The sequence below is a fragment of the Lottia gigantea genome (genome assembly GCF_000327385.1).
Source record: "Lottia gigantea unplaced genomic scaffold LOTGIsca_383, whole genome shotgun sequence".
Lineage (NCBI taxonomy): Eukaryota > Metazoa > Mollusca > Gastropoda > Lottiidae > Lottia > Lottia gigantea.
In genome coordinates, this window is record NW_008709306.1 from 12,480 (window position 1) to 24,853 (window position 12,374).

The window sequence follows — 12,374 nt, forward strand, 5'->3', positions numbered from 1 at the left end:
CATGGAGTCCACATATACAATTATACTGATTACTAGGCGCTCCTTGCAGAGAGTCCACATAGCTTATATTGTTTTGTTGTTGTTTTTTTTTATTTTAAAACTTAGGGTTATCAACTAGGCGTCCCTAGTTGTTCACATAGACAATATTGTATATTTGTTACACGTAGTTTAAGTCTGAAAATCTTTTCCGTGAAAAACACAATATCACGTTAAATTTTGATTTTAATTTGTCACCGGAGAACAGTTCGTTTCTGAATCAATGCAAAACATAATTTGTTGGAGGAAACTGATAAATAAATGATGAGACTTGTTTTTGAAATAATTCAAACATAATTCGTACTGACAATAACAGTTGTTTTAAAGGGATGCTTTCGTCTAAATACGCAGATTAACAGAAGTAAATTATCGAGATCACTAGTAAGCTCCTTTGTGTCCCTCTTTTGTGCAAGTTCGGTTGACCTTGAGTATGTCATATTCCGCATTATTCCAGTCGACCCAGCTGTAAATGTGCAATGAATAAGTCACTTATCCCTACCCCATCGTCATCTGTAAAACGTGCAGAGTGGAACGAGGTAAAGTTTGCCAATGATATACCTTAACGTGTTTATAGAAGTCGCTTAAAGAGCCATTTAATCATCTCCCAAAGATTTGATTAGTTGTTTCGCGAACGCGCCTTCCTCAAAAATTACTACAGATCATAGTTAAAGTGAGATAGGCTAACCATTATGAATACGGACACGACAGAACTGTATCTTAATCACCCAAGTTCCTAATGATTTCATTTGTCGAATTTGAGAACACACCTTCCTTAAAATGTCTTCAGATCCTAGTTTGAGTGAACTATACATTATTCGATATGATATGGTATGAGAGTGGTATCATAATCCTGATGATAATATTGGTTGAATTTGTAAACACGACTCCTTAAAAATGTCTTCAGATCATAGTTAGAGTGAGATAACCAACATGAATAAAGAACACAAAATGAAATGTCTAGAACAATATGGCATCTCTAATTAATGTTTTAATTGATTTCTGTTAATTAATTATGGGATAACGTCTGGTGCCGTTTATCTTTGGCCGAGAATAGATTCACAACCGATCCCATTAAAATTGTTCTTACATTGGGACAAATTCGAACCTACGACACATATTCGCCAAGCAGACAATAATCCAACGTTGCTATCTCTAGATTATCTTTCCAATTCACATCATCAATTTATTTTTATATATCTTTTTTGGTCAAGGTAGAAATGGAGTAAAAGGGACAGATGCGCCATTTTTTGACCAATCATCTCAGAAACGGGATTTTTTTTTAGCGAATCAGTAATAGTGTTCACAACTCACAGTTGAAATTTGAGCTTTCAAATCCATGTGTGTCCAGAATTATCCGCATTTAAATGTTAACATGACGACTCTGTGATATACCAAAAGACACAATATAGAAACAGTGTGTAAAATTCCAAGTTTGAGGTATTTTTAAAGGAAGAGTTTAATGCCGCAACTGCCCCTTTAACTTAATTTTGATGCTCTGGACCCACTGGCTAAGGTTTGTTCGACTAGCTTGAAGAAATAATTTTGTGTCAAATGATTTTAGACTGTTCACCTTTAACTTTTGCATGACTACTTCCTAGTTGTTTAAGTCTACGATATGGGAATACGTTTAAAACATTTCGACAAGAAAATGAGTCATATAATTGCTGCTAATCGTCTTGGAATTTAAAACTTGTCAAAGTAATTAGTGACTTTTACCAATTATCTCGAAACGGTTTGGAAAAGCTAATGAATACTAAGAATGATATTTTTGCTTGGGTTCGTGTAATAAGGAGTAATTATACGTTCATCGTTCATTCGTTGTAATCAACGTTAGGTTTCGAAAAAAATCCATTTCATTTCATTCGTACAATAAGGTACAGATCAGTAGGATATAAAACTCCATTTCATTTTATTAGTTCAATAAGATACAAAACAGTAGGATATAAAATTCCATTTCAATTCATTAGTCCAATAAGATACAGAACAGTAGGATATAAAACTCCATTTCATTTTATTAGTTCAATAAGATACAGAACAGTAGGATATAAAACTCCATTTCATTTTATTAGTTCAATAAGATACAGAACAGTAGGATATAAAACTCCATTTCAATTCATTAGTCCAATAATATACAGAACAATAGGATATAAAACTCTATTTCATTTCATTAGTCCAATAAGGTACAGAACAGCAGGATATAAAACTCCATTTCAATTCATTAGTCCAATAATATACAGAACAATAGGATATAAAACTCTATTTCATTTCATTAGTCCAATAAGGTACAGAACAGCAGGATATAAAACTCCATTTCATTTCATTAGTCCCATAAGTTACAGAACAGTAGGATATGAAACTCTATTTCATTTCATTAGTCCAATAAGGTACAGAACAGCAGGATATAAAATTATATTTCATTCCATACTAACACTGGGACACAGATAGCCTTTTAAAATAGAAGGTTGACTTGAAAGCTGCTTAAGGCTAAACGATATCGCTATTCACATACTGTAATTGCTCCGTTTATCCTCGCTATCTAAAAGGATAATAAATTGAATACGAACGCCCAGAAAGGCTTAGTATAGATAGTTCAATAGATAGACGGTATTTAGTAGCATGATATAATTCCACCAATTTCCCTGGAAGTTTGAAGACCGGAAAAACCAATTACAGGCAGTTAGACTCAAAGAGAAAATAATGACAACATATGATGAAACGAAGTGACCCTAGCAACCACGAGCACGAATCATCCCGCTAGCGTTTTAAATTCGACTTTTACGATAATGTCGAGGACTGACAAATGGATTTTTGATGTTACGTAAATGATATAATGGCCCTCATGACTCTTTCTGATACGGCACCAAATTCCTTTTAATGATGGTTTTGGAAATGTTCCAGTGAGTTAAAAACTTCAGAGCTAATGGAACTGGGAACATTAGAACATATTCACGACGTGTTTTATTGGAGCATTAACCTAGAGCAATTTATAATATGTGATATCGAACACTATTTCACTATCTTTATAGTTGGGCGAACGTGTTATCAACTTGCTAAACATGTAATACCACAAACGTAGGCTTACTGCTCATTCTTCCGGAGCACCTGGCCACACTCTGCATTGGAGTTGGTCAACTAGAACTCCTTTCGAAAATTCCACACAGCTAATAATGTTTATTTGGTATTCAACTCAACATCCCTTTCAGAGAGTCCACATTGTTAATAATTTTTCTGTAGGCATTTAAACTCTACAACACTTTAAGAGAGTCCACATTGCTTTTATTTTTATTTGTTAAAACCTATTTGATCTTCTACATTTCAGAGGTGCGAAAAGGTAGGCTAATAGCCTAATATGTGTTTGGTATTTAGACTTATTAACTCGACAAGCCTCTCTAGAGAGTCCACAGAGCTAATATTGTTTGTTTAGTATATAAATTCCATCGGGGAAGTAAAAGTCAATTCATAATTGCCATAGAATAATATTTCTGGAATTAACTGTCTATTAAAATCGTCCCTAAAGATTCCTTAATGTCTTCCATTGTTATACAAAGACAAAACAAAAGAGCTTAATGATGTAAAATGATAATGATGACTGAAAATTCAACAATAGCTTTTATCAAAAATAGAAATTGATTAAGTTTTTTTCTGACACAAAAACGACAACTGTAACAAGCACAATCCTCTGATCGTGTTTCACTTTATCGAAATAGATTCACACGAGGTAGGGAATTTGACCAATCAAAACAACCCTTGTCTTACCAGAGTGGTAGTACGTAATCCTATATTATTCGCAAATTCTGTGCGTGTGTTATATTTACAAAACAAAGCATAAAATGCTAGCGTGCTGATTGGCGGTTTGAAAATCACGTGACATGAATATTGGTATCCAATACGCAGCTTTCCTGCTGCAGTGAAATACGGTAGAAATGTATAAGCAAAGTTCTCCTTTAAGCAACCATGTTAGATTTCCGAGAACGTGGCTTTGTGGCTTGTTTTTCTTTTTACTGGCTTTTGTCAAAAATTATATTGTCAAAAATTTCCTGGTTGACCACAGAAAACTGTCACTGGTTTTCATCTATTTTTAATAGTTTTCACAAGGCTTGATACAAACCAGACAGATTTTGAGATACAATTGGCCTTTTGCCGACACAAGTTTTAAATAATAATAATAATAATAAACTCTTTATTTTACATGAGTCAGAATTAGGCCCAATACACAAGTCTAACATTCAGCCCATAGGGACAATATCATGAATGAATGAATGACAAAAAATACTCAATAGCTGATTTAGCCTATATGCAAATCTGGATGTCGGATCCTTACACTTGCCATCCATGATCTGACGAAATTGTTATCTTGTGTCCTGTGTCATTTAATATTCAACCAACCAAATGCTCTGTTCCCTGATTGCCTTGCTTGTTATTCATGAAGAATACCGAAAGGAGAAATTTTGAAAAATATCAAGTGAAAGGTGTGGTCTTTCACCCGTGGACACTCCAGGTTCTGCTTTAACAATTGCAAATAATGTTCTATGATGCAAGAGACTGGAATTCTTCAGAATGGCTTAATTTATTTCCTTCTGTACACAGAACAGTAATCTTGTTAACGATCCTCTCCATTGGCAGACCTATCAAGGCAAACAATTATCCATTTCATTACCGAAAGAAGAGAGCTCTCGATGGTTAACCCTGTGGCACCGCGAGTCCAATAAAACGCATTGAGAATTCCCCAGCTATTGATTAAGATATTAATGAGATTTCTGTCTATTTATCCAGTTTGTTGCTTTCAATGTGTTGAAGCCTGGGGAATAGAACTGTTTTAGTGTATGACTAAATACCACAAACTGTCAAACTGTACCAAATTGACCTTAAACAAGCATGAAATACTCTTTTTTCGTGGTATTAATAGAACATTTATTCACCCAGTTCGTTGCTCTCAATGTGTTGAATGGGAACACGGGAATGGAACTATTCCCTGTAAGACTAAATACCGTAAATTGTCCAAATGTACCAAAACTGTGGATAAAACCTTGGGCATTCTGATTTGCCAGTCCGTGAAAATTAAAAAAAAGAATGATGCCGCTATAGCATTTAAAAAAAAACACAAAAAATTGGATTGGGAAACAGGTGTCCAACTATATGATCCCTTCCCCACAGAATGCCCCCTCCCTACCATCACCACCGCCGCAAAGATAAGCTGGGTATCACCCATTAGTCTTGGCTTCATTGTATCAGTGTATCGGCTAACGAGAATACGATGTGAGACATCGTCTAGATTACGGGTCGATATTGGTGATTAGATGTTGAGAGCCAGACAAGTTCGGCTGTGGAAGGTGTCGGCAACCATCATTAACACAAATTGAACTTTACCACTCGTCAGTTAACAAGATTTCAAGAGGTCTCACAGTTTCATTGTAAATATCTCGTGACGTTAAAGGTACAAGCACTGCCTTGATGTTTGGGTTGGTTGACTTGGTTGGTTTGTACATGGCAAGATGACGCCCGCTTCCATCGGAAACTGATATCGCAAACTAGGTAGTTGTTGGTTGATGACAAGTTAACGTTCGCTTCCAGCAGATGCTGATATCGCAAACTAGTTAGTTGCTGGTTGATGACAAGTTAACGTTCGATTCCAGCGGATGCTGATATCACAAACTAGTTAGTTGGTAGATGACAAGTTAACGTTCGATTCCAGCGGATGCTGATATTGCAAACTAGTTAGTTGCTGGTTGATGACAAGTTTGCGTTCGATTCCAGCGGATGCTGATAGGTAGTTGTGGGTAGTCGTAGTAGTTGCTAGTTGGATAAACAAAGAAAGGCTCTAGCACTGCCTTGATATTCCTAAATTCAACATCGTCAAGAAGTTAAAAGAATTCGGGTTTATCCAGACAGTACAACCATAGCCAAATGGATTTTAACTAAATTTGAAGCCAGAAGTACATGTTTTTCACAATTTTCTTTGCACTTTAAGAACTTTTAGGAGACACTTTACAAGTGATATACCAACAATTTGAGCTGATAAAATTACTAATTTTGCACTTCTTTTATGTGGAACCCGACCTTTAATGTATTTAAATTCAATTGTAGACTTAATCAACGATTTCTTCAAGAGATGATTTAACACCAAATCTATTGACTTTCCTGATATTCATTCCTGGAAGTCATTCTGTCCGCCGGGAGAACCAATTCTTTACTTAAACATCCATTAATCTCCCCCATTGATTCCAGAATGTCCAATATTCACGAGTAGATAGAAGTTTTGTGTTGAAATATTGTCAATTGTTTTGTCTGTTGAGGGAATACATTGCTAAAATAAAGCAAAATCGTCTATTTGACTTGCTCTCATCTCATGCTGCCAACACGTGTTTCAGAAAAAACAATTATCGCCAGGACAGCTGTGAGTGGATAACTGGGAATGGAAATGGGGGTAAACCGTCAAATATAGGAAACAAAGGATAATCATTGCTTTTAAAGGATACACTTCTTGGTCTTTTCGGTGTAATTTTACTATATCTCATCTCATGCTATCGACATGTGTGTCAGATACACAATCCTCATCAGGACAGCTCTTTCGGAAATGAAGAGTTAGCTTTCCAAACAATACTATAAGTAAAGTACAATAAGCAAATTAACGAAACTCTCTGCATAAGATGCTGAATTGACACTCCTATTCTCAGCGTCATATCAGCAACAGAGCTGAACTATGAAAATGAAAATAGAAGAAAGGCGAGCTGTAAGAACCGAGTAAAAAATATGAATTATCTATTTTGATCAGATCGTGCTCTATATATAAAAATATTGATATTTCGTTGTCATCACGAAACGCTCGAATATCTCATTTCCCCATCACGAACTGTCCTCAATACTCAGGTTCAAATAAAACATCAAGTGATGTAATCATCTAATTATTTTTTTTACACCAAAACTGTCCTCAATATACAGGTTCAAATAATACTTCAAGTGATGTAATCATCTAATTATTTTTTACACCAAAGCTGTCCTCAATAGACAGGTTCAAATAATACTTCAAGTGATGTAATCATCTAATTATTTTTTACACCAAAGCTGTCCTCAATATACAGGTTCAAATAATACTTCCAGTGATGTAATCATCTAATTATTTTTTACACCAAAGCTGTCCTCAATATACAGGTTCAAATAATACTTCAAGGGATATAATCATCTAATTATTATTTTACACCAAAACTGTCCTCAATATACAGGTTCAAATAATGAAAAAAAAATGAAATAAAATAAAATAATTTAGATCTAGAAAATGAAAAAAAAAACCCCAAAAACCTCAATTAAATCTAGGAAATGAGATGAAATAATAATAAAAAAGAAATAAAATGTAACGACGATAGAGACATATAATTCAATATACCTTGATTATTTTTGATCACGGAAAAAACAACAAATAATAAAACATAAAATACAGTAAATAATTAATAATACTCTACGACCTACAGTTGATGATAAAACACGATACAATACCACCTGACAATTTCTTCTCGCACAAAATGGCTGAATAACTAATGACAACGAAATATGGAACGCAGGGGTGTATCTAGACAATGTCTGAGGAGAGAGGGGGGAATGAGAGGCCCCTTGAGGCCAGGATTTCAGATTGATGAATTTTGAGCATTTACATTTAGATGGATTAATTTTCACTTCAAAATAAGACTTAACACAGGCCCGAGGGGGAGGCGGCATGGCTCAATGGCTCTTCCCCTGCGTACGTCTCCACTGGAACATTGGACGAAATATCTATTTCTATCAAAAAAGGTAATGAATATATGATGTGATGACAAAAATACAGAATATTGCAAGAACAAGAACAAGAACATTTTTTAAATCAAAAAAATTAATGAATGAATAATGACAGGAAACTAAAGAAAAAAAAGAAAGAAAAGAAAGGGGGTATCCGATATTTAATCACCGGGTACGAAATATGAAATTCCGTTTCTAGGTCCTATTTTTCTGGCCAATTGGGATAATGAATATGGGCAATACCATGCAATTTGCAAAGAGGGACATTTAGTCACAACAGAGACAGTATCTATCTCACAATACCACCACGTCCCCCTAGGTCTTATAGCGAGATGTATTTTATTACTTTGTCATTGAATAATTCATCAATATTTCATTATACATTCCTCAGACATTTTCTATTGATAAATAGAGATCCGAGAGATCAGAAGAGTATTATGTAACATAAAGACTTCAATTCATTAGATAAGGTAAAGAGTTTCAGTAAGACTCAGGGATCACATTCATTTCATTATATCGACAAGGTACAGAACAGGCGGATAAAAAATTATATTTTCATTAGTCAAATAAGAAACAAAACAGTATCATTTCATTTGCTAAACAAAGTGTAGAACTATAAGATGTAGAGCTCATGTTCATTTCATTAGTTCAATAAGATACAGAACAGTAGGATATAAAACTACATTTCATTTCATTAGTCCAATAAGATACAGAACAGTAGGATATAAAACTACATTTCATTTCATTAGTTCAATAAGATACAGAAAAATAGGATATAAACTTCATTTCATTTCATTAGTCCAATAAGATACAGAACAGTAGGATATAAAACTCTATTTCATTTCATTAGTCCAATAAGATACAGAACAGTGGGATATAAACTTCATTTCATTTCATTAGTTCAATAAGATACAGAAAAATAGGATATAAACTTCATTTCATTTCATTAGTCCAATAAGATACAGAACAGTAGGATATAAAACTCTATTTCATTTCATTAGTCCAATAAGATACAGAACAGTAGGATATAAAACTCTATTTCATTTCATTAGTCCAATAAGATACAGAACAGTGGGATATAAACTTCATTTCATTTCATTAGTTCAATAAGATACAGAAAAATTGGATATTAACTTCATTTGATTTCATCAGTCCAATAAGATACAGAACAGTAGGATATAAGACTCTGTTTCATTTCATTAGTCCAATAAGACACAGAACAGTAGGATATAAAAAACTCCGTTTCATTTCATTAGTCCAATAAGATACAGAACAGTAAGATATAAAACTCTATTTCATTTTATTCGTCCAATAAGATACAGAATAGTAGGATATAAAACTCCATTTCATTTCATTAGTCCAATAAGATACAGAACAGTAGGATATAAAACTCCATTTCATTTCATTAGTCTAATAAGGCACAGAACAGTAGGATATAAAACTCCATTTCATTTCAGTAGTCCAATAAGGTACAAACAGTAGGATATAAAACTCAATCTCATTTCATTAGTCTAATAAGATTCAGAACAGTAGGATATAAAACTCAATTTCATTTCATTAGTCTAATAAGATTCAGAACACTAGGATATAAAACTCAATTTCATTCGTTTGGTCCAATAGGATACAAAAAAGCACAGAAAACCCAATAAGATACAGAACAGTAGGATATAAAACTTCATTTCATTTATTCATTTTGTAAAGTAAGAAGACACGTTTCACTATGTGTTAATGGGTTTCACGCGAACGAACACCTTTTTATTTGATGTATAATTTTTTTCCAGGAAACCTATTAAGTTTCTATTACATTATTATTGATTTCTGAATATTTATTTCATGAGAGACAAGATGTCAGTTCTTTGTTTTACATATTGATTAAGTTTTATACTTGATATTTTTAATAAATGTAGATCACAAGTCGATATCTAAGGCATCAAGTCGTCTTATTGTAAACCTCCTGCATCACTTTTCAAAGTGGAAATTTGACTTTGAGTTCGTCTTCTATTGTTGGTTTTGTCAACTGATACAACTCTTTGTGCGTTACCAAACCCTTATCATTTTCCATAATAAAAAAATAGCTTTGATTTGTTACAAATTGATACAACACTATGTTAAATAACCATATCTGTATCTCTTTTGAAAATGGAAATTTGGATTTGAGTTCGTCTACAATTGTTTGTGTCGTCAACTAATACAACTCTATGTTAGCTAACAGTATCCGTATCTCTGTTGAAAATGGAAATTTGGATTTGAGTTCGTCTACAATTGTTTGTGTCGTCAAGTTATAAAACTCTATGTTAGCTAATCATATCCGTATCTCTTTTAACAATGGCACTTTGGATTAGAGTTCGTCTACAATCATTTGTATTACGAACTGATAACTACGTTAGACTCCTGTTACTATATAAAATAGAATAAACCACGCATCCCATTGTGTACGGACTCGTACTTCGCTATTGTTTTTTTTTCTATTGTATACCTCGCCAATTCCCACTTTAAACAAATTTTATCAGCCTCTTCAGTGAGAAAAGACGGTGATTAATAGAATAAAACTACTTTGTCTTACACAAATCAAATGATCTTATTTGGACACTAAGGCCGTGTTCACATACATTCAGTTCCTGGGTCGTGTTCACAAACAATCCGTTCCCTAAGGTAATGTTAACATAGTTACAATCCGTTCCCTAAAGACCGTGTTCACATACAACTCGTTCCCTAAGGTAATGTCCACATAGTTGTAATCCGTTCCCTAAGGTCGTGTTCACAAACAACTCGTTCCCTAAGGTCGTGTTCACAAACAATCCGTTCACAAACAATCTGTTTCAGAAGGTCGTGGTTCCAAATCCTCAGAAATTAGTGTGCATGTAATTAAGAAATAGTACAGAGCTATTTAAAATCAAGAGAAAACTGTAGTGTGAACATGGCTTAAACTGAGAATTTATAGAAAGGGTAGACGGAATTCTATGGCTGGTTTTATTGAGATCGATTTCTCTTTCTAAGAATTAGACAATTTGTTTGATGGAAGGCGGCGACAAAGCCATCATCTTTGTGTAATTGAAGTCGGTTTCTTCAGAAACTTTGTCCGGAACAAGGAAATACATCAAGTAGTGGAGTAATTATTTTGACTGTTTGGCCCTTGAGACGACTCGCTTTCACATTAATTCTAAAGGCGGTGGTATAAACAGACGCTATTAGCACCGACGTTCAATTTCTTGCTCCGTCAATCCGTCAGTTTCAGTAATATGTGAAATGAAAAATGAAAAGAAGGAATACAGATAATAAGATTGTGAGAACAGTAGGTCGCACTACTACAGAATTTTTGCACGGGGCGCAACTGACGAAATTCGTCACTCAAACACTCTTCCCATAAAATATCACTGCTTTTCCTTTCAGGTTATCTAATCATTTCTAATTATAGAGTGTTACCAACTAGTGACAGTACAACAAGTACAAGAAGAGACCGGAAGTGACGACATTAACACTAGGTCTAAACGACAGATTGATCCTCGCCTACCAGATCATCTAGAGTTCACACTACAATCAGAGACTTCGTCGTCGAGAACTACTCTGAAACTCAGCAGACTGCCAGAGATTCCAACCTATGTCTTTACTGACTCCGGGTTGGAGAAACATTCCGGAGAGTTAGAGGTGAGTTTAATGGAATTGCAAGAACCACAGACGTCAGATTGAAAATGGGAATGGTGCATATCGATGCTATCGATATACCTAAAATGTGTAGAAAGCCTCTTTACAATCCCTTTCATAAGACGTTCAATTGTACCGTTTTGAAAGGCTGAAATTAATTTGCCTTTCATCTATTTCAAATTTTCTGATGAACTCATCCACACACGCATACTCCCAATCAAGACGAAACTGTACACTAATGATTGGAAGAGCTCATTTTTTTAATATTAGGGGTGTTTCGTATTTATCAATCAGACCACTAGATTTCTAAGTTTCCCCCACTTCCTCCGGTTTAATTCACCAACCGATCGGATTACTGTACTTCCGGTGAAGCTCCATCTTAGATAAGTCTTATTCCCATTTGGGGTATTATTATCTCCAGTATTAATAAGACTTCTGATATTTCCGGCAACCATATTTCGGAAGTATTTTATTATGCCGGAAATGATATCTGTAATTTCAGCAAACTTAATTTAATCGTAATTAGGATATAATTGACAATTGATAACAGAATAAATCACTGTTTTCATTGCACATAGTGCTCAATTTCAGTTAAAAACCGTATCATTATTTATTAGGACTTGAATGTATTCAATATTCGCCAATACAAAGGGGTTGAAAGCTGGCAATGGCGACTCTCGGCTGTATTTCTTATCTTGGTGGGATTCGAACCCAGAGCGCCTAATTGCAATTGGTGTAACTCACAGATCGGGGTTATTATTCTCCATATCTTATTTTAGAACAAAGCAGTGTATTCTGTAGAAGATGATAAAATTGGTGTTATTCAAGTCAAAAGGACTAACAACTCTACTTCTGATAGTGCCAACAGTTTTGAACTGGTAATTGATATTTACATACTTTGATTCAAACGAAGATGATTCAACAGGATT

At 34.4% G+C, this 12,374-nt stretch overlaps 1 protein-coding gene across 1 annotated transcript in view; it reads left to right on the forward strand.

Annotated features, from left to right (window-relative positions):
- Window positions 1–7,752: 7,752 nt before the first annotated feature.
- LOTGIDRAFT_239598 (hypothetical protein) overlaps window positions 7,753–12,374 on the forward strand; it is a gene marked incomplete at its 5' end in the record, with an annotated part of 11,947 nt that continues 7,325 nt past the window's right edge. Inside the window, 3 exons of the mRNA XM_009059332.1 lie at window positions 7,753–7,768; window positions 11,219–11,448; window positions 12,225–12,323. Coding sequence (XP_009057580.1) covers window positions 7,753–7,768; window positions 11,219–11,448; window positions 12,225–12,323 — 345 coding nt within the window. The remainder of the gene's footprint in view (window positions 7,769–11,218; window positions 11,449–12,224; window positions 12,324–12,374) is intronic.